The following is a 27,880-nucleotide window of genomic DNA, read 5'->3' as shown; positions in this document are numbered from 1 at the left end:
TTTTTTCGTCCCTAAAATGGACTGAATGTTGTGTGACTGTTTGCACAGCAATGTTAGCTTTCAGATAGACTGAAGGACGGTTGTGCAACATGTTTGTCTTGATCGCACTGGAGAACATTCTTCAACCCATCGTGTTTGCGAACGTGGTTATCGTTTAAGATTTTAAGAGGTTACAGTTCCGTTTCAGAAAGCGACCTGAATGACGTCACATTTACAGCAAAGGTCTAACCACCACACGCCAGACCTGAGGTTTCATTTGATGCACTGACTTTTGTTTTTTAAAGCAAATTTCCCTATTTATACAGGCTGCCTAGTTTCTGAACTGTCTCATATATCAATACTTTTGGGAGGGGGTTTTTGTGTGTGTGCGTTTGCGTATCTTGTATCTCTGTTTTGCCCAGACCTCTGTCAGCAAATTCTGTGCAACACAAAATGTATGTAATCATAACTGTAGCTTTAGAATATGAGCTCTGTATGGTTAGTTGCTGTGGTTGAGTTTGCATCAGAGGCTGTGCTTTTTGTTTTTACGTGCTGCTTTTGTCTGTGAACCTTTGATGAATGTTTGATGTCCATAGCATTGTATTATACGTCCAGTCACAGCTGATGCTCTTTTGTGCCAAGTCAACCCTGTCAAGGCTTTAAAATAAAATAAAATTAAATAAAATAAAAAAATAAAATAAAATAAAATAAAATAAAATAAAATAAAAAAATAAATAAAATAAAATAAAATAAAAAAATAATAAAATAAAATAAAATAAAATAAAATAATTTAAATAAAATAAAAAATAAATAAATAAATAAATAAATTAAATAAAACTTAAATTAAGTTTAATAAAATTGAAAAATAAAGTAAATATAAAATAAAAATAAGTTAAATAAATAAATAATTTTTAAAAAATAAATATATATATATATATATATAAGCAATAATGTAATGTAATGTGTATATAGCACATTTATTGTGTATGGCCATACACCCAAAGCGCTTCACAATCATAAGGGGGGGGGGGGGGGGGGTCTCATCCACTTGGATGATGTGATGGCAGCCACAGGACAATGACGCCGGTGCGCTCACCACATACCAGCTATTGGTGGCGTGGAGATACAGTGATGGATAAGGGTCCAGAGAGAATTTGGCGAGGACACAGGGGTTACACCCCTACTCTTTTACGAGAAGTGCCAAGGGACTTTTTAATGATCACAGAGAGTCAGGACCTCGGTTTAACGTCTCATCCGAAAGTTTATTGGCATTACTTTTCACAACTAAGCATATTTACAAATTAATTATTTATCAACATATAAACTTCATAACATGAAATTACCAGACAAATCTGTAAAATGAAAACTTGCAGTTGCTAGAAAGTTTTTTTTTATTGAGTTTAATGAGACATAAACCCAGAATTATAAGAGATAATTGCGTAATTGCGCGTTTATAGGCTTTAATTTTCACAATTCTAAGCATATTTACTCATTTATTTATGATCAACTTATAAACTAGGTTCATAACATGAAATTGAAATTGTAAACTGACTAAAACAACTGTAAAATGAAAACTTGCAGATGCTAGAAAGTATTTCTATTGAGTTTATTGAGATATTAACCAATAATTATAATTTTTCTTGCAATTTAAAGATTTCATCTCACAGTAGTAAATTTAAAAAAAAATATTAAAAATGTTAACTTTTCTCAAAATTATGAGAAGAATGTGGAATTGTGATGTTGGCACATTTGTGAAATGCAAAAGAAAAATGATTTGAATACCATTTCTAGAACTACTACTAATACATCTATGAGATTTTTACATGCTATGAACTGAAGAGTCCATATAGAAATATATGCAAATTACATACATATATGACATGCAAGTTCATGTTTTGATTTCACATATTTAAATTATGTCATTTATATATACACATATATATAAAATGCTCTAAAAATGACCATTTAAATATATACACTCTCAGAAATAAAGGTCCAAAAGCTGTCAATGGGGCAAAAGGCACACTTCACTTTTACATCTATCAAGTCCACATTTGTACCTTGAAGTTACATATTTATACAGTGCTCAGCATAATTGAGTACACCCCATTTTGAATATTCATTTCTCAGTGAATTTAGGTAGTTTTTGGTGCATTTAAACAAAACGGCTTTATTAAACAGATATATATATATATGAATTTTTATTAAACAAATAATATTTTAGTCACCAAACATATTTAGAAATTGAAGGATGATACGATTAAATTCAAGCAAAATATTGCAAAAAAAAAAAAGAACAACCTACAAAAGTTCAACTATTTTTTTTTTTTTGTTTCTCTTGATTTTTCCTATTTTTACTTTGTATTTTGTATTTTTCTATAACATATAAATGTGAGTGTTCTAGTCTTTGAACCGTTATCATAAGTTATTTTGTTAGATAAGCTCCAGATCAGGCTTCAGTACTGACTAATCTAATGTATGTGCACAAATATAACATTGTATAAGTTCCTATTAAAAATATGGATTTAAAAGATAGATTCGTGAGGGGTGTACTTATATATGCTGAGCACTGTACCTAAAAAGAACAAATATGTACTGCATAGTATCTTAAAATTACAAAAATGTTGTCCCAGCTTTATTTTTGAGTGTGAACTATATATTTTTGTAATCATTGAGAATACATGTTCAAAACAATATTTGCTTTAAATTAGTTTATATGTTCATATTAGCTCAGTTTCAGGTTATTTAATTTTATCATTCAAAACATCACAGCAGATGTCATGCAGAACAGAATTATGTAACATTGAGACCCAGCAAGAACATAAAAATATCTTAAAACACTATACAACCATAATACATAATCTTTCGTAACTTCATTTCTAAATATGTTTGGTGAATAAAAGATTATTTTAATAAATGTATCTGTTTAATAAATCTGTTTTGTTTAATATGAAATGGCTACAAATGTTCATTTTCAAAATGGGGTGTACTCAATTATGCTGAGCACTGTAGGACATGCTATACTTTTATCAAAATCAGACTAGACATTTGAACTAAACTTTAAACTACATTGTCGCCATGTAAACTTCTATTGCATGGTGTTATTTAGGTTTAGATGCTTTTCATTCATGGACCAATTAAAGACAGTTGTGCAATGCGTTTTAAAGCAATTTGGTTGTAGTAAGTTGTTATGTAAATGAAGGTTGATTTATTGATTGAAAGTACAAGCAAAGCAGAATTTCAACCTCATGTTTTCCTGCTTGTCTGTCTGTCACATGCAATCACACCAGTGAGACACGTGCCTGCGTGTCTTACATAAACTATTAACGTTAAGGAGTCTGTGCTAGTCTTTTACTTTCAGTCTGGGCCAAATATAAACATTAACCAAAACCATGTCTTTTGCTTCAGTCACACATCTCTGTGGCGTTGAGGTTTTTGGTTCCCACTAGGTGATAGCAGCGAGGAAATGTAGATTAGATGACAGTTTTTCTCGGTTTTGATTCTTTTTTTTTGGTTGCAATATATAACAGATCACATATGTCACAAGGCCAGATGTGGATGTGTGAAAAAAAGCTGGCTGAGCAAGTTTCACTGTGTGAATCGCCATAATGGGGAATAAAGCAACATTATGCAGAGTTAAAAATGACCTGATTCATGCAGAATGAAACATAAAGTCAAAATAAATTCAGCCTCTAAAGCAGGTTATACATTATGATCTGATTTAAAGTGATAGTTCACCATTTACTCATCATTTAATCTCCCTCAAGTGCTTCTAAAGCTGTTGAACACAAATGAAGATATGTTAAAGAATTTTTTAAACTGGCATCCATTGACTTCCATAATAGGAAAACAAAATACTATGGAAGTCAATGGCTACCGGTTTCCAGCGTTCTTCATGATATCTAAGAGAAACTCATAAAGCATTAGAAACACTTGAGCGAAGATAAATGATAACTGAATTTTCGTCATTGAGTTAACTGTCCCTTTAAAAACAAGAAAACACTTAATAATAAGGCCACTTAATGACTACTTGAACATGTAGTAAGTGTTTTTGCCAGGCCATATCAGCCATAAACATGTATTGTCAAGTCTGGATAGAACACTGTGTAATACTTTTATAGCTCATGTGCCAAATGTTACACATAACGCTGACATTATAAATGGACATATTGAATCAACAGGGAGTTGTAGTGAGTTTGGCCTAGATATGTTTGAGACACGGATGAGTCAGACGTAAGTAAACAATCAGACAAGATTAATTTCCAGAAGAAGGACGCAAAGCGGTTTCTTAGTCACCAGTTTATTTGCTCCCGTTCTTAATTTCAGGAAGAAATTATCGTCTTTTTTTTTTCTTTTCTTTGCAGAACAGAATAATTTTCATATCCTTGCTTGACCTTTTCCTCGCCTGCTTGAGGTCTACATGAAATCAAATGAGCCTATTAACTTTTTAATACGCATTTCTGAAGGATCTATATTATTCCTGAGGGGATATAGTTTAGATATGCAGTTTTTAATCAGAAATGTGACTTGAAAGTTGCTCTGTAACAATGTTCTTTTTTCCTACAGGATAATGTTAATCTAGAGGCAAATTTTAATTATTAGTATTCGTTCATTCATTCATTTTCTTTTCGGCTTAGTCCCTTTATTAATCAGGGTTTGCCACAGTAGAAACTTATCCAGCATATGTTTTACGCAGCGGATTCCCTTCCAGCTGCAACCCATCAAAGAAAAAAGGAAATTATTATTATTATTATTATTATTATTATTATTATTATTCATTCATTTTCTTGTCGGCTTAGTCCCTTTATTAATCTGGGGTCGCCACAGCGGAATGAACCACCAACTTATCCAGCATTTGTTTTATGCAGCGGATGCCCTTCCAGCTGCAACCCATCAAAAAAAAGGGAATAATAATAATAATTATTATTATTATTATTCATTCATTTTCTTTTCAGCTTAGTCCCTTTATTAATCCGGGGTCGCCACTATTTATACCTGAAGGGTCCTTAATGGTCACTCAAAGGTACTTTTTAGGTACATTTGGGCACTAATATGCGCCTTTAAGGTACCACTGTGAACTCTTTGGGTACAAATATGTATCTTTTGAAAAGGTACTGGCCCAGTAACAGCTCCTGTACCTTTATTTCTGAGAGTGTACTTACCCTACAATACAGTGTTTTATTTAAAAAATATTAACACTAATAAAAATATGCGCCGTAGCTTACAGTACTATTTGTGAAACTGCAAAAACTTACTTAAGTTTGATTGAAGTTTCTAGGTAAAACACTATACTGTTAAAAAAATATATGACAAAGAGTCATGTTTTATGTTACTTTAACTTATTTGAATATGTTAATCAGGTTTCAACTATTTATTTTAAGTTATTCAAAGTTTAACTTCATATTTTTAGTCACCTTGACTGATGTACGTTGACATGACTAGAAAAATGAATTTGATTCAACTTAAAAATTTAAAGCAGCAGTAATTTCTTACAGTGTATGGTACAGTATGGTGCCAACACATTCCTTTTCACACTATTAGTATTTACAGGGACGTATTATTTACGAATAAAGGATGGTTTTAATGCAGTTATTTGCACAACACCAAATAAACACCAAAAAACATTTAATGATTTGTAATTAAATCCATTCGCCTCACCCATATATCTCCATATTGATACAGACAGTACCATCTAGTGGATTTATCATGCAAAACATGTGCAGCAAATGTACCTGACGCAACGCATTTTGTATTTTAAAAAACCTGTAGGTTGAGGCACGTATTTTCAATGAGCTCGAATTAAAAAATGTACAATGTTATGAAAGTTGGTGGCAAAAGTTTAATTTGAATAAATTCAAGTTTATAAATACATATTAATTAATACATATTTGTACACACAGCTTTTTTTAATCAAACATTTTTCGAACTTAAATGGGCCTATCTTCTTCCACTTGGTTATATTTTCCGCAAACACCAAATTCATTTTTATTACTTCGCAGATGACTCCCAGCTCTACCTATCAACCAAACCCAACCTCAAACTCCCACCTTCATCCGTTACTAACTGCTTTGCAGACATCAGATCCTGGTTCACCTCAAACTTCCTGAAATTAAATGACAATAAAATGGAGCTTCTACTTATAGGTAAACGATCCCTTTTAAATAAATCACATAACTTTTCTATTCGCACAGATGATTCTGTCATTACGAGTCTGGGGGTCATCTTCGACAGCACCCTTTCATTCACTGCACATGTTAATAATGTCACCCGGTCCACTTATTTCCACCCTTAAAATATAAATCGTTTACATCCTTCCCTCACTTCATTCAGCTGCCATTCTTGTTCATAGTTTAGTCACATCTCGTTTAGACTACTGTAATTCCCTTCTGTTTGGCCAAAACTCTTCATAAATTACAACTGGTACAAAACGCTGCAGCTCGTATTATCACAAAAACCCCCTCTATCTGTCACATCACACCCATTCTACAACAGCTTCACTGGCTTTCCATCTTTTTCAGAATTAATTATAAAATACTTCTTCTCACTTTAAAAGCCATCCACAATCTTGCTACTCCATACCTTGCTAATCTTGTTCATATCGCCACACCTTCTCGAACACTCAGATCTTCTTCTTCCATTCACCTCACTGTTCCCTCTGTCCGCCTTGTCACCATGGGGAGCAGATCCTTCAGCCACTCTGCTCCTCAGCTTTGGAATTTACTTCCTCCTGATCTCCGTAATTTAGTCTCTCATTCACAATTTAAATGCAAACTCAAAACATATCTGTTTAGAACAGCTTATTCTCTTCAACCCGACTGCATTTTTTAAGTTTGTATTGTATTCTATTGTCTTTTATTGTGTTTTTATTTGAACTGATTGCTCTAGCTGTCCTGTACTGTGACCTTGAGTGTCATGAAAGGCGCCTTTAAATAAAATGCATTGTTAATATTATTATTATTATAAAAATGATACCTTTTTTTGCTGAAACTAGCAGAAAAACACTTACATTGAGCCACATGATAGTAATCACCAATAGAAAATTTAAGTCATTCACCAATTTCTCATTACTTTCAATGTCAACATTCCCCCAACAGTAGATAATTGCAGCAGAAGGCACACATCCCTGTCATTCTTTGCTATCAATTTATGGTTTTATGAAGTATGAAAGTGTTTTTTTTCCTCAATGCTGGCTCTGCTGCAGGCTCATGTCGGCCTCTTTTGTGGAGCTACACATATTAATGATAGACCACAAATTAGGTGGAGGCAAAACAAGTGCAAAAACTGGAGAATAGACCAAATTCAATTTGAATCCAAATACACAGAAACATATTAGCCAATTGTTCGGCGACACAAGCTTCAGGAGGACTGTCAACTCGCAGGCGTTGGACTGCGCTGATAAATATTTTCAAATTGGTTCAGCTTATTATTTCTCCGAGGCAGCCGGGTGCACCAAATTGGAATTTAGGGAGGGGGTTTTCAGACGGCTGTAGGTTACTGTCGATGGGAGATTTGCTGTCACATTTTTACAAGCTTGGATTGTGCTTGCTCCGACAGCCAGTCCCACATCTTCTGATTAACAGCTTAATTGAGAGAATCTCTCTAGCCGTGACGACCTGAATTGAGCATGGAAATTCCAAATTACGAGATGAGTTAAGCCACCGCAATCTCTCTCGCTCTTTATGGAGACAGCCTGTTTTCCTTTTGCTCGGCGCAAATACTGCACTCCCTTAAGGGTGAGATTGCCAGAAAAGCCTATCATTAAGACAGACATACTGGTATCGTTAACACGATGCTTCTTTCATTTACATTCATTACCAGTTTGGGACAAAAATATGCATGCCAGTGCAACTAGAACAACATGTACAGAACAAGGCTGGTTTGAGCGGCTGTTAATATAATATGATAATTTGCTTATTAGACTAACAAATGTAGCTTTGCCAGGGTCAAAGCAACCTCTGCTTTTAAGCCTTCAAAGGTTGTTGCACAAACAAAAGCTTATCTGACAGACTCAAAAGCATTACTCTTGATGATCTTGGGTTTATTGACGTGTTCGTACATATACTGTACCTGTCCTTCATGCTAACCCTCCCGAACCACCACTAATCTCTCTGTTGGGGTGTAATTGTACACTCCTGACAACTCACAACTACAAACTCCCCACCTGTATGCTAGAATGGAGTACGCAAACAAATATCAACCACCTCAATGTTCAAATCTGATATCATTTTAAAGATGCATATGCAATAACAAGAGCGACACGGTGGCTCAGTGGTTAGCACTGTCGCTGCACATCAAGAAGATCGCTGGTTTGAGTCCCGACTGGGCCAGTTGGCATTTCTGTGTGGAGTTTGCATATTTTACCATGCTCACGTGGGGTGCTCTGGTTTCCACCACAATCCAAAGACATGCACTATAGGTGAATTGGGTAAACAAAATTGGCCGTAGTGTGTGAATGTGTGTGTGTAAGTCTTTCTTGCGGCTGGAAGGGCATCCGCTGCAGAAAACGTATGCTGGAATAGTTGGTGGTTCATTCTGCTGTGATGAGCCCTAATAAATAAGGGACTAAGCTGAAGGAAACTGAATAAATGAGTGAATATACAATAGCAGAAATGGTGTAATGAAATCACTGTCATGTCATGTTATTCCAATATTCTCCTTCCATTTTTGTAGTGAAGCAAAATAACTTGCCCTCAGTCCTCACTTCATAATCTCATCCAACGATGGCTTGTTTTGGCCACACAAACGGGCAATTTTACAGCTTGAGTTATAACTGATAAGCAGCATGACACAAAGCGTAATGTGAAAGGAAATTAGTAAATAATAAGTCTGCTCTCAAAATAAGGAGAACTGGAGAACAACATGTGCAAACCGCAGACAGATATGTGGATTTTAATTTCATGTTATGTGTGTATGTCAAAAAACAAAACACTGCTATTTAAATGTAGCCAATAAGGAAGTAACAGGGCAATCCATACTTAATGTGGGTTAGATGTAAAACAAAAATATCAATATGCTTTTAATATTTGATCTGAAGGAATAATCTCTCTCTCTCTTTCTTGTATCTCAAGTCTGATTCATTCCAGCGAATCACATCATACTAAACCAGGTTTCCATCCTAATGTGAAGCAAATCTTTTTAAAAATTCATAAAAAAAGAACAGAAAATAAATAAATAAATTGCCAAATGCAAATTAGATGCATTTATATCAAGTTGTTAGAGCTGCTGACTGTAGTATTGGTAACCTAGTAACAAGTCAAGTCAAGTCAAGTCGAGCTTTACTGTCATTCCGCTACATGTGTGGACATACAGAGGAATGAAATGTTGTGTATCGCAGGACAACGGTGCTACATTAATTAAACATAAGTACAAACACAACACTGGACGTAAGAACTATTTAAAAAAAAAACCTATGCATAACTAACTGTAAGACAGGAGTTCCCAAACTTCTCAGCCCCCAAAATAACAATGCCAGATCCCACATTCCTCAGAGGTGGTTATAAATATACAAATGTTGCACACACAACAATAGGCCTATATAAAGTTGAGCATATTGACAACACAAAAAGTGCAACTGTCTAACAATCATAATTTATATAGTCATTTATTCATTTGTTTAATTTAATATTAACCTCAGCTATAGAGACTGGTGGGCAAGTCTATTCTTGGTTTAATTTTGGAGACCGCCAATCAGAGACCATTCTCAACGTTCAGCTGTGGCCTGTATGTATTTTTAATGTATTTGATTGCCACAAAAGTGTCAGAAAGTTTAACCTGGTGCTATAAAATGAATCTGCTGCAACTGACACTATTGCTGTGTTGTTAATCTAACGTAAACGCACCAATCCTATGAAAAATAATTGAAAGGCTGAAGCATTTAATTTGCATGTTGTTGCTTTTTTTGTAATTATTAACTATTATTTTTACTATTCTGTGGGTTATGTATAAATATGGTCATTCTAATAGTTTAATAAAAATGATATAACATTTGGAAATCACCAAGTGACCCCCTGTCAATGTCAAGTGACCCCCCCCCCCCCAGGGGGTTCTGACCCTCACTTTGGGAACCAGTGCTATAACTAGAAGTTTGCTAAGCTAAGTTGCTAACCAATAGTAAACAAGGCAGTCACGTAACTGTAATGTTTGCTGTGATGTCTGTATAGAATCAAAATTTACCATGTTTATTTTGCTTGACCACATTGTTGTTTTTTAGGTGAGCAATTAAATCTGTGCAAATCCCAAATTTAGGTAATCCTTAATTAAAAATCTGACCATTTACTTCTGTGTTCTTCTCTGATGAAATCAATTTGACGGCTTCAGTAACAAAATTCATAACTACTCCCCTCTTACTGTTAGTTTGCTATGATAGACCTATGCGCAACAACAAGCCCCACCCAATGGCGTAGGGTTGTTCTTGACATTGGTAGAGACCTATGAATCCTGAGCTTGCAGTGCGATGTCTTTAAAGTTAATTAAATTATTAGCGTTATTTCAAGTCGGCGACATTTTAATAGTGACATTTCAATAGTCAGTGGACATTGATGGGAACACATTCCTTTCGTCCATGTTAATTTTATGCCCCTGGCTTCATCCCCTACTCAATATTCAATTCTAGTTGTAAATACATCAACATACTGAAATAAAAGTCTTGAAATTAAGGTATTTTCATTAAAAATTTGTCATTTCCATCACTTTTTTTATATAATATTTTAAAATGTGCATTAACATAAGGTGATGTTGAAGCTATCTGTCAAATAAGCCAAAGTTTTTTGCAGCGAATAAAAAGTAAGAAATGTTATAAAATGGGATTCATTCAAGTGAATCAGTTCAGTTCATCTGGATACTAGCTCTCTGCAACTTTCACATGGTTTCCCACTGAAGCTAAGCAGGGCTGCACCCTGGTCAGTACCTGGATGTGAGACCACATGCGAAAGCTAGGTGCTGTCGGAATTGGTGTTAATGAGACCAGCAGGGGGTGCTCAACCTGCGGTCTGTGTGGGTTCTAACGCCCCAGTATAGTAAAGGGGACTCTATACTGCTCAGTGAGTGCCGTCTTTCAGATTACATGTAAAACTGAGGTCATTAAAAATTCCAGGATGTCCTTCGAAAAAGAGAAGGGGTTCATATTTGCCCACTAGCCTAACCATCCCCATATCCTAATTGGCTTCATCACTTTGTCTCCTCTCCACCAATCAGCTGGTGTGTGGTGTGCGGTCTGGCGCAATTTGGCTGCCGTCGAGTCATCCAGGTGGATGCTGCACACTGGTGGTGGATGAGAAGATTCCTGCCAAAAAATGTGTGTATAGTGCTTTGAGTGTCTAGAAAAGCGGTATTTAAATGTAAGGAATACTTTTATCACATACAGTAAATGAAATATTCACTGATTTAATTCCTCTACCAGCTACTCTGATTGACTTTTATACATTTTGGGATGGGGATGTTTTTCTGTTCTTTATTCTAAAGATTTACCTTTATTCCAAAATGCATCTATATTTGTGACTATTAGTTCCAAAACACTTCCCGTTTTTGTGCCAGCGAAATCCTAACATGCGTAGGCCTATTATTAGCTTCCGTCTTTGCATATGGAAAGTGTCCAGAGTGGACATCCAGTCAGAGCAGCAGCATGTGAATGGAGAAAACAGGTGTATAAAGCCCCAGAGTCACTTTCCTGCACGACGTTCCCAGTCATTGTGACATCATAATGGCAATAACCAGCAGGAAGTGGAAGCCCAAACACAATGGGCAACCGTAACAATATATGGAGGAAGAGTAGATGCTTGTAAGATTAAATTGCAGGCCACAGAAGGGAAATATGGAGCATGGGCATCACTGCGCTTATTTGCTTGTATGGCAAAAGCGTTATGCTATTTTTAACCATTTCGGGACTCAGGAAAAGTCGTTCCCAGGCCAGTTCCCATGTCCGAAGTGGGAGCAAAAATAAATAGGTGTAATTGTTAAGAGCTTGACCATCTGTGTGTGTCAAACATCTGCCTCGATTATGACCATCAGGCAGTTCGGGGAAAGGTACTGTGAGGAAGTTAAATCTCAAAAACATAATGAGTGAAGAGGAACATTGTGTAATATATGTGTGTTTGTGTTTTTATCATTGATTAAAGTATTTGGCAGCTTGACAGGTGGTTTCACAATATACAGTAGGCTGTTACATTGGTAAGGTGTGAGGTTTATAGTTCCTTTACACTCATTGGAACAACCCTGAAGGGTTATTAATGTTATTACAAGACTTTTATGACTTAAAATTACATAAAGTTGAAGTCAAAATTATTAGCCCTCTTCTGAATTACTTTTTCCTTTTTCAAATATTTCCCAAATGACTTTTAACAGAGCAAGGAATTTTTTACAGTATTTCCTATAATATTTTTTCTTCCGGAGAAAGTCTTATTTGTTTTATTTTGGCTAGGAAAAAAAAGCAGTTTGTAATTTGTTTAAGGTTAATATTATTAGCATCCTTTAGCAATTTTTATTTGCCTAATTACCCTATAACTTGCCTAATTAACCTGATTTACCTAGTTGAGTCTTTAAATGTCACTTTAAGCTGAATACTAGTATCTTGAAAAATATCTAGTCAAATATTATTTACTGTCATCATGACAAAGATAAAATAAATCAGTTATTAGAAATCAGTTATTAAAACTAGTATGTTTAGAAATCTGTTTAACTAAAATAAGATTTTTTTTCAACACTAGGTGGGAAAAAAACAGGGGGCTAATAATTAAGGAGAGCTAATAATTATGACTTCTACTGTATATGTATATATATATATATATATATTATATATATAGCTTTAATTGTAATTTTATAATTTTCTATTGATCTAGACGAACAATTATATTTCACAGATTTTTCCCTTCCTATTGTAATTGTACATCTTACAATAATACATTTATTCTCAGAGCCACTTATTTTTATATGGGCCCTATACCCCATGCAACAAGGCGCAAGACGACACAACAGTAATTTTCATGTGTTGTGTCATGTTGTTTAAATAGCAAATCCATTTGCACCACTTTGTGGACTCATGGGTGTTCCGGTCTAAAAAGGAGGTGTGTCAAGGCGCATTGTTGGTACGTTGCTATTTTTGAGGAACTAAAATAGGCAGCGCCATTGACCGACTAAAAGCTGGTCTAAAGTCCAGCACAGAGCGCATTAGTTATGCGCCTATGCAGGTCCAAGCACTTACACATTGCTTAATACACACAGGATGTACAGCAATACACAAATATCTGTACGTTTGAAAACAATTAAAGGACTAAAATGTTACAAAAATGATTATTTTCTACATAAATATAAAAACCACTGCCTCCATGCCTCATCTCGGGGGCTTTTTTCAGTTTATTCATGATAATCTGCATTTATATAATGTTATTATTATCAGTATTATTTATTAAATGCATATTTATATTTGTTTTAATTAAAACAAGCTTAGATTTAGTCCACCTGTCGGGTTTTATAGACGTCTGCATCAGTGGTGTAGTCGGGGCTATACGCACGTGTACTCAGTATGCCTACTTTTTTTCACCAGCTGTTTGGGTATTACGACTTCTGAGGATCAATAATTACGTATACCCTCGGTATACTCACTTGTTTTGCTGATTAGACTTGCCTAATTTACGTATATTTGCATCCCTTAACTGTATACCAAATGTTTTTTTTAACTCTCATCTTAATTTGTTGCAATTGGTGCATTTTTGTTTATATTTTGCGCCATTCCCCATCCCCTGACGACCTCAGCAGCTGTTAGAAAATTTTGTGAGTTTTTCAAAGTCAACTGAATGATGTCTCGCTGAAACATTCAGATAAAATGATAAAACAGCATGGGTGGGTTGGGTGGGTAATAGTACACCACTTTTTTTTTTTAGGACTACACCACTGGTCTGCATCACCATATGGGGCATAAGAATAGGATGTTTGTTTGGACATACAGTAACTCAGTTTTTTAACCACACTTTGTCAATATTGTACATTTATTCATTTGATGGAAATTAGAACTGAATAAAGAAATAGTTTTGAAACAAATCCTGCACGTAACAAACTAAATTAAATTTAAATTTAAACTTAACAAAAGAGTAAAAGTAAAGTAAAGAGAAAGGCCCGAATGGAAGAGGCTTGTTCTTTATCCTCTTGCTGCAGATGGTCTGTTTAACTGTTTTCTCACTAGTGAAGCATTTAGTTTTTCCTTTTACAAAGTCCACAATGTAAATATTAAATGTGCCATGGCACTACGCAACTGACTCTTAACGGGAATGAGAGATGAGACTTTGATTGGTTTACTGCACGTTATGCTCAAAACACACCCATAACTCAATAACAGAATAAGCACTTCCCTGTTAGCGCATGTGCTGCAGCGCAGATCGAATTTTTCCATCCTTAAAATAGCAAAAGTGTATTCGGATGAGCCCTTAATGTTTTTGCGCCCTGCGCTTTAGACTTTGTGTCCATTAAATATAGAGCCCATAAACTTAGAATATGGAATTATTATTCCTGTTATACCTCAAAAACATTACTATATATGTATGAATCTTTGAATTACAAGTTTCACATTACATTGCAGCAGGTGCAATAATTCCATACAGATTCTAAGTAGTAATACAAGTGTAGGGCTTATTATGGTACAGCAGCAAAGTTCCTTGATTATTATGCTGGACTGACTGTATAGTTCCTATTGACCTAGAAAGTAGCAACTTTTCATTGTTTGTCAGTTATAGTTTATAATGTAACTGAGCAGCAGGCGCAGTAATTCTACACAGATTCTAAGTAGTGGTGCAAGTGTAGGGCTTCGTGCTGGCGACTATTTTTAGGGGCTGTGTAATATTATGGTACAGCAGTAAAGTTTTCTTGATCATTACTCCAGAATGACAGCATAGTTCCTATTGACTTCAAAAGTTTTTATTGTCCGTCTCTCCTAGTACACAATGTACAGTAACTACAGAAGAGTCAAGCTTTAAATATGAAAATTGTTGAAACTTTTATGATGCTAATGGTCTAATCCGATCCAATGATCCATGCTAAACTAAGCTTAAAGTGCTCCCGCCAGACCCGGAGATCATCTGAATGGTTTTAAAAATGGTAAAACACAACAGTTCTGTGGGAGCTGAAGAATTGAGTGTTCTTTTAAGGGAGCACAAATGATAAATACCCACACTGAGCAAGAATTCACCGTTATGGGAAAATGAACCCAAAACTAAACTAAAAGTGCTTATCGTGACTGGCTTGCACGGGCCTCAGAGGAGCTCCTGGCGGTGGGCATCAGTTTTGTCGACTGTGCTCGCTCAAGAGCTATGGTAAACAGAAAGAAGCTGTGTTCACACCGAAGCGCGCACTAAAGCACAGAGCTGACAAACTATGAATCATGAGTCAGCCCACAGCAAACTTGATAATCAGCAGATCAAGCCTGCTGATCATCCGTTACTATCCAGTTTACCCAACCGCAGTTCAGTTTCACACCGGAATGATTACATTTATGGTTCTTTATTAAAGGGATAGCTCACTAAAACATCCTGTGATCATTTGCTCAACCTTTCTGAGTTTCTGTCCTCTGTTAAATCCAAAAGAAACTATTTTGAAGAAAACTGGATACTGTTAACCATTGACTTCTATAGTACTTGTATTTCCTACTATGGAAGTCAATAGCTTTCCAGCTCCTTTAGAATATCTTAGTTCAAGTTCAACAGAAGAAGGTAGTTTTTCAGTTTTTGGGTGAACTATCCCTTTAACATAGACGTGTTTTCAACTATGGCCTTTTATGGTGTAAGAGATTATTGCGATTAGTTTGAGATTAGAGATACAAAGTGGTTCTTCTGTCTAAATTTATCTAGGCCACACTACACTGCCAGGTTTATGAGGTTGAATACATATCACAGTGTTTGATAAATTTATGTTGTACTGCTTTAATGTGTACATTAATTTTTTTTCTTTCTCGTTTTGTTTCCTAGAATAAGAAGATGCTGCGTTTATTGATTGTGGTTTTGATTCTTCAAGGTGCAGGTGAGTTCAGTTTATCCGTGCTTATGTTATTCTCCTGTGCTTTGATCAAAAGTTCTGTGTCCTATTTGTATGTTTATTTTTACACTCAATCTTCTCTCTCTTAAGTATCAGTTTCAATGACAGGCTTGTGAAACAATCCTGCTGTTACTCGCCATTAAGCAGATGCGTTTCATCCAAAATGCCTTGAACGGTTCTGTGTTAACACTAGAGAATTCATCCAACTATGTCAGTTCTCTATCAGTGCGACACAAGTGCTATATATTTGCAAGTTAAGGCAATACACTACGTACAAGTGTTTCTTTTGTCGCACTATATCAATTTGAGTTAGTACATTTCAATTACAATACATACTTTTTAAAGGCCATTTTTTTAACATTGGTTGTTTTCTCTTTTAAATAAATAGTCAAGCCCAAAATGATTCATACCCCTGGCAATTTCTGACTTAAAGTTACTTTTATTTAACAAGTATTTTTTATTAATTTTTTTTGACCAGAAATGACACAACCTTCTTCAAAAAACAAGAGGCATCTTTGTGGAAAAATAATAATTTCTTTAAGTAACTTTAAGTATTTGCCAGGGTTAAGAATAATTTTGGGCTTGATTGCAAATCTCCACTTCAGCAACATTTACATAGACCAAACATCGTTCAAATCTGTATTCTGAAGGTTTTTATTCAGATTCTGTTATAAAAATCAAAATGATAAAAAAACTAAAAATCCCATCATGCCCAGCACTCACACACCAGTTCTAGTTAAACTCTTGATTTCTCACACACAGCTGCAGATCATCCTCACTGATTACTTGGACTATTTAAGCATCACAGGCACACTCATTCTGTGCTCAGTATTTTTGGATTGCCCTTTTGATTTCGGTCTGCCCTGACATTTGCCTGTCTCTTGGATTACTCTTTTGCATTGCCTTTGCTATTAATATTTTGTTCCTGTTTTGTCACCTGCCTGCTGACCATACTCTTTAAATAAAGCAGCACGCAGAACTCCATCTCTGTTGCCTCCTGACCTATCATTACAGATTATTTCATACTGGACATTTTGCGTGATTTCATACATTTTAATTCTACAAAACACGTGATTTATTTAATATTATAGTTGGCTGTCTACTGTATTTTCAGAATCATGGAGTTAAAAAAAATCCACAAATCCTCTCTGTAAAAACTCTATTATTACTCTAATATGCCAAACAAATATTTTAAATGCAAATCCATCCAATGTTTAGATTTTTTTGTACAAAAATACATGCAAATTTGCATATATTTCATTAAATAATACATAATTTTCATATTTTAACATATTAAACAATTAGTAATAAAAAAAGTGTGTGATTCTTAATGTAATTAGTCATCTGGGGAAATTTTGAGACAGCAATTATTATTTTTTTTTTTTATCTATTCACCTGCAGTGCCTTGCCCTCCCAATATGGCTTTTTGACCTTTTTTGACCAAAAATTAAAGTTACTTTTATTTAACCAGCAACTATTTTTTTATTTTTGACCGGAAATGACACAGCCTTCTCCAAAAGATAATAAGACGATGTACAAGAGACATCATTGTGGAAAAAAATATATATATTTCTTTAAGTGACTTATAATTTTGGGCTTGACTGTAAATCTCCACTTCGCCAACAGGTTTTTATTGAGATTCTGTTATGATCACCAGCGATCTCACATTTGCAGTTCGCTGGAGAACTACACATATGCCGCTTCACCAAACTACAAATCCCATCATGCCCAGCACTCACACACCAATTCTAGATCACCCCTTGATTTCACACATACAGCTGCAGATCATCCTCACTGATTACTTGGACCATTTAAGGATCACAGACACACTCATTCTTTGCTCAGTAGTGTTCCTTGTTCCATGTTTTGCTCTGTCTGGCTTTTGATTCTTGTATTTTTTTTTTTTTTGGATGGCCCTGACCTTTGCCTGTCTCTTGGATTACTCTTTTGGATTGCCTTTGCTAATAATGTTTTGACCCCTGCCTGCTGACCATTTTCTCAAAATAAAGCTGCATGTGGAACTCCATCTCTGTTGCCATCTGACCTCTCATTACAGATTCTTTCATACTGTACATATTTTGATTGATTACATACATTTTAATTCTACAAAACATCATTTATTTAATATTTCCACTGTATTTTTAGAATAATGGAGTAAAAAAAATTCCACAAATCCTCTCTGTAAAAACTTTGACTCTAATATGCCAAACAAATATTTTGAATAAAATCCATCAAACGATTAGAATTTTTTGTGCTTGAAATACATTCAAATTTGCATATATTTCAATAAACAATGCTTTATTTGCATATTTTAACATTTTAAACAACTAGTAATAAAAAAGTGTGTTATTCTTAATGTAATTAGTCATCTGGGAAATTTTGTGACAGCAATTATTTATTTATTTTTTGTACCTATTCACCTGCAGTGCCTTGCCCTCCCAATATGGCTTTTTGACATTCAGTGGAATAACTGAATGTCTAAAGATATTCAGTTTTGACCTTTACGATATGTCGTCATAAAGGTTATGTCATGGTTATGTACGTGTGAGCGGTGACCTCTTATTTATTTATTCATTTATTTTTCAAATTAACAGCTGCAGCATCAGACGACACAGAAGGAAACACTTCAGGAGATCCCAGTATGTCATTTCTCATGTTTCTGTTGTTGTTTTTTGACAATGTGATTGATTTTAGTCTGTCCTGAGCAGGTCATACTTCACCAAAATGAAAGAAACATTAAAAACGGTAAAACCTTCAATAAAATCAAGATGAAATTAAACAAAAAAATAAAAATAATGCGGGTATGCAGAAAAACAAATACTATTATACAGTAATAGTTGGGGAATAATAGGGAAATTTAAAATCTAACAATGTGTTTATGTGAAAATTAAGCCATAAAAATGATTTGTACAAATCCCTCGTCCAAAAAAAGATATTTTATATACTTCTTTTCTTTTAATTTTGGGGTGAAATATGACTCGTTTCATGTCATCTTTATAGTTTAGTAATTTTTTTATGTGTTGTAATGATACATTATTTGAATTTGTACTGTCTTTTAATTCCCTCTTAACATTTTTATTTCCCTAGGTGATGATGAGGACGAGGAGGCTGTATCCGGTAGGTGTTTTCCTCTCCTCTCGACAGGCTTTTACTGTAAGACGTGACCGGCTCATCCACCGCATTAATTCCTGAAAGCAATCAATTAGCGTGTCCCAGCAGAACGCCGCTGATAACCCTGGCTCCGTGCGCACTACTGTTCGTCCCCTTAATAGACGCCGACAGCCTCACTGAACTCTCCTGTCCATCTTCATCAACACAAATGATTGCTCTCTGATAGAATTACTGAGCTGTTAAAGCAAGCGCCGCTCACTGTAAAACTCTCCAATATGAGCACCATCACTGTGATTCACTTTCCTGTCTAATTTCCAAGAAGATGTGAAATAAATGTTAAGATTAATAAGAAGAATTGGCTTGGAGATGCGGCGTTGTCTGCTCATATGACTTGATGATATCAATGACAGCACAATGTTGTGCTGAAAATTAGTTTTAGGTATTAGTTTTAGGTATTAGTTTTAGTTGTTGTACTGTAGTTTTTGGACAACTGTTTCCCCCAATTTCAAAACTCCACTACATTTCATAATAAAAAAATGTCAATTTGAAGAGAAGAAATATTTGTTTACCTTGTTTACTTTTTTCCTCAGTAAATTCAAGACAAGGTGTTTTTGAAGCTCCTGAAGAAGATCCTGGATCAGATCAATCCAAAGGAGACAATGAATCTGGAGGTTGGAGGAAAAAGAAAAGAAAAAAATTCAGATACTTTATTTTTAGATGATTTAAAAATTCAGATTTGGAGTTAATAAATATGCATCTTTGTTTCCTGAATCATTTTCAGATGGAATGCTGATAATAATCATCGCTGCTGTTAGCGTCGCTGTTCTGGCTATTGGCAGTATTGCAGGTAATGAATGTTGAGTTGCAGCAAACTCTACCACACAAACAACCGTTTACTAGATCAGAGTACAATGTGCTCATACATTTATATTTCAAGAAGTCTTTCAAGCATATTCAGAACAAGAATCATTTGATGACATATTAAAAGGCTTTATTTAAAGGGCTAGTTCACCCAAATAACAATTTAGTCACCCTTTGTTTGTTTCGAATCTTCATTTATGAGTTTTCACAGCCTGATCTCACAAGGAAACACAAGCATTTTTTACGTTTTGTCAGTTTAGTGGCTAATTCATACGAGTTGAGTCGTACGAAAATGTACGATTTTAAAAAGGAGGCATGGCACCCAGCCCCGCGCCTAAAGCTAACTGTTATTGGGTGATAAGCATATCGTACTAAATTGTACGAATTAGATCGTACGAATTCATACGACTAAGCCACTAAATCAAAGCGTTACGAATTGCCGTGAGATTGTGTTGGTTTTCATCTTCTGTTAAAAACAAAAGAAGATATTTAAAAAATTTTGAAAACCTGCAACCATTCGCTTCTACAGTATTTATTTTTCATACTATAGGTATCAATGGTTACAGGTTTTCAGCATTCTTTTAAATATCTTAAAGGAACTTCTAAATGATTAGAACCACTTATGTGTGAAATAGTGAGTAAATGTTCATTTTTGGGTGAACTGTCTCTTTAAAGATCAAAGTGCAGCCCCAAAATACAAACTTTGATTTTGATTTAGTGGCTGATACTGTGAATTAGTTTGATCTTATTAATAAATTTTAGTATGATTTGCTCATCCGTCAATGACAATGTAAGGTAGTTAGCTTTCCTTGTGAGATCTGGCTGAAATTACTCAATATTATCATTTTTAATTATTATACTTCACCGATGTCTTTCAAACTACTAGGTTTTGCTCATTTGTCTTCTAAGACATATTTAGAACAAGAATCATTTGATGACATATTAAAAGGCTTTATTTAAAGGGCTAGTTCACCCCCAAAAAATTATTTATTCACCTTTTGTTTGTTTTAAATCTTTATGTGTTTTATATTTCGTTTAAACATAGAAGAAGATATTTCAAAAAATGTTGAAAACATGTAACCATTGATTCTACAAAGTGGGCCATTTACATGGATACACCTTAATAAAATGGGAAAGGTTGGTAATATTAACGTCCTTAGTATATGTGTTAAGGCACATTAGTATATGTGAGGGGGCTTATAAATAACTCATGAAAGCATAAAATGACGTTAAAGCCAAGCACACCAGTTTTTTCTTGTGAAATTCCCAATAAGTTTATTAAGGTGTATCCATATAAATGGCCCACCCTGTATAGTATCATTTTTTTTATACTGTCAACGGTTACAGGTTTTCAGCTTTCTTTAAAATATCTTAAAGGAACTTATAGTTTGGAGCCCCTTGTGGGTGAGTAAATAATGAGTAAATTTTCATTTTTGGGTGAACTGTCCTTTTAAAGGATCACAGTCCCACCCTAAAATATAAACTGAATTTGATTTAGTGGCAAAATCTTATGAATTTATTTGATCTCATTTGTATATTAGGATGATTTGATCATCCCTGATAACTGTTTCGTTTAGGATTGGGGTTTGAGCACAACTAAAAACCTACAAATTAAACTGTTTGAAAACAAATTAGCCACTTTTCTGACAAAATGTAAGGTAGTTTGTTTTCTCTCAGAGATCTAGTTGAAATTATTTATTATTATCATTATTAATTGTCATACTTCACCAATATTCCTGAAACCACTAGGTTTTGTTCATTTGTCAGTTTGTAACCATTTAAAATATACTAAACTTTTGTATGGACATGCATTCTTTTAAATATTTTAATACATACAGGTCACAATAAATATGCTGTTTTATGATTGCACAAATACATCTGAAACACTTAATTAAAGAAGCTTTATTTACTTTGAATATATGTCTGTACATATTATTGAATGTCTGTAAATTTATTTTAATATCCACCCATATGGGAGGTTGTTTATGTAAAAACACAATAGATTTTAATATTATGCATTATAAAAGTCCATATACAGTACTTTTTTGTTAGTTATTTTCAGTAATGGAATCCATTAAAATGAGTTTCAGTAAGTTAAACCAATTAATAAACTGAATTTCCATAATCTTCTAATCTAAAAGAAGCATTTATGTCTCTAATGCTGTACTGTACGTAAAACTGCAGGTTTAAATAGTAATGTGTATCTCAGTGCCCATGCAAATATATGAAAATGTGTGAGTGCTAGAACCACACTTTACATATGAATACCTACGACTACTAATGTGATCACGTTGCAGATGAAAACCTAGGAATACTTTCTTCTAATTTTACATGTTGCATGTGTTATGTAAGGCCATTCAGTCCTGCGATTTTAGTTTTAACAGTGCCAGCTCCTGTAATGCAAAATTAATAAATGAATAAACATCTCTTTTTTTCCATTACAGCTATTTTCCTTCTCAGACGCCACTTGCAAAGCCGAGAACAGGGGTAAGACGGATGCTTTTTAAATGATTTTAAATGATTTTCACTTAGTGGCTTACCTGCCCATTATTAAGACTTTGCCAGGTTTTTTTTTTTTACTTACAAAGTACATCCCTAATCCTTCTCAATCCCTAAACTCAACAATTACATTAATAATTTTTAATAAGCAGCAGATTAGGAGTTTATTGAGGTAAAGGTCATAGTTAATGGTTTGTCAATGACGAGAATTTAACCTTGAAAAGTGACTACACCTATATACTCTGTAAAAATTAAACATTTAAGTTCACTTAAAATTTTAAAGCACCCGGCAAAGAAATTTGGAGATTATCAAGTTATAGTTGTCAAATATTTCTGCTTCTGTAATACTATATTAAGGTCTGGACTTTGTGGAGGCCATTTCGTGACTATTTTAGCTGTTTTTGTCTATATCATATATCATATACTGTAATGTCATAATCAATATAATTATCTATAAATATCATTACTGTTCAGGTGAAGAGCGAATGTTATTATACTACTGTATATTACTATATATAATTTTATATAATATAATACTGTATATAAATAATTTTACTAAAAGGACAAATCTAAATGGCCAATGACAGTACTGTACATATATATATATATATATATATATATATATATATATATATATATATATATATATATATATATATATATATATATATATATATATATATATATATATATATATATATATATAACGTTATTTTAAAAATGCAAAACTTGCTGGGATGAATACAGCAAATCCATTTAGGCAGCCATGCATGTCTCTATAAAGTTCATACTGTATTTTTTATGTTTTTACACTGCAAAAATGCTTTTCTTACTAGAAGTTTTGCTTTGTTTCTTATCCAAATATCTAAAAATTCTTAATCAAGTAGATTTTTTTTTGACAAAATAGCTAAAATATTGACATTTTTAAAAATAATGTTAAAACTAAGTGAGTTGTTCCTTAAAAAATGTTAAATAATCTGCCAATGGGGTAAGAAGAATAATCTTATGTAAAAAAAAAAAAAAGCAAAAAAACAAGATTATTCTTCTTACCCCACTGGCAGATTATTTTGCATGTTTTAAGGAAACACTCTCTTAAATTTGCCATATTATTTCTTAAAACAAGACTATATTTTTTGCTTTTGATATTTAGAAACAAGACAAAAACTCAAAGTAAGAAAAGCATTTTTTGCAGTGAATGTGTATAGAGGTTTGATAATATCTGATGTTATTTCATGCTTGCTATAATTCTGAGAATATTAAATCTAAAGCTATTTACACAAGCACAACTGCTTGATTATTAGTTGCTCTGCGTGGTCCCACTTCTTATCTAAAGAAGGATTTGGCAGCGCTTACTGGAAAATCAGTGAAAAAAAAACAATTCTCACCTTTAGCTTACTTGACACTCTATCTTGAGTGACACATTTGAGTTTAGACACACAAGGCTTCTAGAAGGCTCCACCCCATCTTCAGCTTTTGGGGTGGTCCAACCAGTCTGATAGGTAACAGTTCTCCGAATCCCAGGTTACCCACTAAACACAAGACGACATGAGTAGGCGAGACAATAGAAGGCCATGTGAAGGAGGGATAGGCCACCATTAGCAGCGCGTTGGTACATGTGCACCGATGACTCCTCTTTCTAGCCATCTGTCAAACGCCCCTCAAGCCCTGAGCTGTTAGAAACAAAAAGAAAGAGGAAAAAAAGATGACAGAAAACAAGCCAGGTGCTGACTAATATGAACAAGATATGACCTGCTAAACCCTGAGAGAGTTTACACTGTGGGAATATTCCATGACTACTGCATTAAAAAAATAACATTTTGAAAAATATGAAATTTGGGATTTTTTTTAGCGTGTGTTTGTTTGTTATAGTTGGACAAATACAGTTAGGGACCAAACTGCCCAAACCAGTTTGTATGTTTATAAAGGAGAGAGAGAAGGAACAAGGAAGAAAGAGAAAAGAAAGAAGAAAAAAAAAAGCAGGTGTTGCATATTGTAAGAATTATTATTGTTTCTTCATGCAAACACAGGCATAATCACATACTGCACGTCCTCAGCTTGCATTAGTATGACGAATGACTTCAATTTATCTTTGTGTTGCATTTATAGTGACACTTCAAAATGATTTATTATCTGGATCATGTTCCGGCCATTTTAAGGCTTTATTTTTTATACACTGGCTCTATACACTCACCGGCCACCTTATTAAGATTGGAAAAACGTTGCCTGGTCTGATGAGTCTCGATTTCTGCTGTGTCATTCGGATGGTAGGGTCAAAATTTGGCATCAACAACATGAAAGCATGGATCCATCCTGCCTTGCATCAATGGTTAATGCTGCTGGTGGTGGTGTAATGGTGTGGGGGATATTTTCTTGCCACACTTTGGGCCCTTTAGTAACAGCTGAGCATCATGTCAATGCCACAACCTACCTGAATAATGCTGCTGACCATGTCCATCCCTTTATAACTTCAGTGTACCCATCTTCTGATGGCTACTTCCAGCAGGATAACGCACCATATCATAAAGCGCGAATGATCTCAGACTGGTTTCTTGAACATGACAATGTGTTCAGTATTCGAATGGCCTCCACAGCCAACAGATCTCAAACCATCTGATCTGGATCTGCAGATTTGTCAGCAACTGCGTGATGCTATCATGTCAAAAGGGACCAAAATCTCAGAGAAACATTCCCAGTACCTTTTTGAATCTATGCCACAAGGATTAAGGCAGTTCTGAAGGCAAAAGGGGTCCAACTAGTAAGGTGTAATGTACCTAATAAAGTGGCCGGTGAGTGTACAGTATGCGCACATAAAGACAAAATGATTAGCTCTCCTCTGTAATTAGAATTATGTTTCAAATGTTTCCCAAATGCTGTTTATTAAACATAACAGTTTTAATAACCAATTTCTAATAACTCTTTACTTCTTAGCTATTTTTTACTATTAAGGTACTATTATTCAGCGTAATTTAAAGGCTTAACTACAGGTTAATTAGGTTAATTAGGCAAGTCATTGGACAACAGTGGTTTGTTCTGTAGCTGCAAGCTGTTTTTTAGAGTTACTGCTGCCTGGAACATTAAAACCTAAATGATCTGCCTAAACCAGTCTGGTCTGGTCATTTTTTGCCTTTAAAACCTGCTGCTCACTGGATATTTTTGTTCTTTTTGGTTGTACATGAAATTCTCAGTGATTAAAAGAGGCTTGATTAACTTAAATCTTATTCTTCTTCAATCTGATACTCATTTTGAATTTCGGCAGACCACCACGTTCTTTAATGCACTGAGTTGCTGCTGTGTGATTGTCTGATTGGATATTAAAGGATTAGTCTACAGACATATAAAAATTCTCTTATTAATTACTCACCAGGCAGCATGGTAGCTCAGTGGTTAGCACTGTCCCCTCACTGCAAGAAGATTGCTGGTTTGAGTCCTGGCTGGGCCAGTTGGCATTTCTGTGTGAAACTTGCATGTTCTCCCTGTATTCGCGTGGGTTTCCTCCGGGTGCTCCGGTTTCCTCCACAGTCCAAAGACATGCGGTATAGGTGAATTAAATAAACTAAATTGGCCATAGTGTATGAGTGTGAATGAGAGTGTATGGGTGTTTCCCAACACTGAGAAGGGCATCCGCTGCGTAAAACATATGCTGGAATTGTTGGCAGTTCATTCTGCCGTGATGACCTGGGCATGCTAATGTCATCGATGATGTGCTGTTCAGTAAGCGCTTTCGCTCAGCACAGTGGAGATTTCTTTAGTTATATCGTTTTAGTCATATGGGATGCAGTGACAAACACATTGTCAAACATTCAATGTTCAACTCAACTGTAAACACTCCCCTTGTCCCCCCTCCCGTCTCCCCCGATGGCCCGCACTCACATTACATTCGGGCCTGAGCATGCTTACGTCATCGATGATGCGCTGTTCAGTTCAAGAAGCGTTCTCGCTCAGCACAGTGGAGATTTCTTTAGTTATATCGTTTTAGTCATTTGGAATGCCGTGACACGCAGTCAAATATTTCGCAGAACAGATCTGGAATTTTTGACGCTCATAAACAATCATAAAGTCCTCGTGCTGCAGGAATTAGGAGGTTTGCGAAAGGTGCAGCTGTGGTGCAGTGAGGGGTTTGCGTCTTTAATAAACTATGACAGCTTGCATTTATTAAACAACAAGAATGATTAATAAACACATATGAAACAGTCCTGTAACAGTCACGTCTCGTCTTCAGTTTCGGGCTCAGGCACGCTTTGCACTCACACTACAAGCGTACAGCGCTAAAGCCCAAGTGAACTGCGTTCTGGCACACCTCTTCCAACCGTGCCTGAGCCAGATTCAGAGCACTCACACTTCTCAAACGATCCGGGAATCAGGCCTGGGCATGGTTCGGAAAGCAAAGTGTGAGTAGGCCCTAAGTCTGTCATATCTAGTGCTCAGCATAATTGAGTACACCCCATTTTGAAAATTTATATTTTTACCCATTTATCAGTGAATACAGGGGTTATATTTTGGTGCATTTGTGATGTCTTTTAGTGCATTTTCATCCCTTTTGAAGCTTAAAAATACCCAGTCTATATTCATTTGGAGCAGCATCAGGGAGAGTCAAGGAAGAAAAATTGCACTTTGCAGGCACCCTTTTCTCTTAAGGTGACAAAATGAATGCAGTTATAAGATAAAAAACCTTCCTTTCTTGCTTTTTTTTTTTTTTTGGTCTCTCTGATTGTTTTGCAAAGCACAGAAAAAGGAAAGCACCGCATTGTTCTCTCTTTCTCTCTCACGTCCTGTCCCCCCTACTTTGTGGCCTATCGCTGTCCTCCTGATAGGTTGTGTAACTGAATTTGGCTGCCGCGCTCACCTGTTTTGCACAGTAATCAGTTTCGGCGAGTTGCTGAGTATGGCGATATGCGAGAAGAGAGAGCGAGTTTGTCTGACACCTGCCTCCACACAGCCAGCTTAAAGATCCTCTGTTTTCTCTCTCTTTCTTTATTGAGGTTAAATTCTTCTGCAGGATTACAGGTTACCTCAGGGGAATGCAGTTAGCTGAGCCACGGCTTTTTTCCCCCTTCTTCTTCTTCTGCGGTGTTGAGTGATAGGGTGGCTGAAAGGGGCTTAATCACACAGCAACCACAGGATCAACACTGAACCTTTTCTGAGCATGTTCACAGAAAGCACACACTCAATGATAATAAAAAAATATATGATAAAAGCCCCACGAAATGCCTTGAGGGGCAAGTAAAAAGTTGATAAAGCAAGGCAAACTGTGCAGGAATTCATCACGGGGCAAATTAAACAGCATTTATACCTGAGGAGAGCGAGTCTGCGTACATGTGTTTGAATAGTGTGAATGCACCACAAAGAGCTCCATTCATCTTTCTGCTCAAGCATGGAGCCGAATCTCCAGCTATTCAGAATGAATGTCAGGGTTAAG

At 35.2% G+C, this 27,880-nt stretch overlaps 1 protein-coding gene across 2 annotated transcripts in view; it reads left to right on the top strand.

The window, feature by feature from the left end:
* The window catches only part of si:dkey-262k9.2 (uncharacterized), a 43,097-nt gene that overhangs the window by 12,951 nt on the left and 2,266 nt on the right, over nt 1-27,880 (top strand). For both annotated transcript variants that reach the window (XM_056473413.1, XM_056473414.1), the window contains exons 2-7: nt 15,927-15,978; nt 18,588-18,632; nt 19,081-19,110; nt 19,695-19,775; nt 19,886-19,951; nt 22,410-22,452. In XM_056473413.1, the coding sequence (XP_056329388.1) occupies nt 15,936-15,978; nt 18,588-18,632; nt 19,081-19,110; nt 19,695-19,775; nt 19,886-19,951; nt 22,410-22,452 (308 nt within the window). In that variant the 5' untranslated portion in view covers nt 15,927-15,935. The remainder of the gene's footprint in view (nt 1-15,926; nt 15,979-18,587; nt 18,633-19,080; nt 19,111-19,694; nt 19,776-19,885; nt 19,952-22,409; nt 22,453-27,880) is intronic.

Source organism: Danio aesculapii, chromosome 15 (genome assembly GCF_903798145.1).
Source record: "Danio aesculapii chromosome 15, fDanAes4.1, whole genome shotgun sequence".
Classification (NCBI taxonomy): domain Eukaryota; kingdom Metazoa; phylum Chordata; class Actinopteri; order Cypriniformes; family Danionidae; genus Danio; species Danio aesculapii.
The sequence above is the reverse complement of the archived record's forward strand: the minus strand, read 5'-3'. Positions and strand labels throughout refer to the sequence as shown.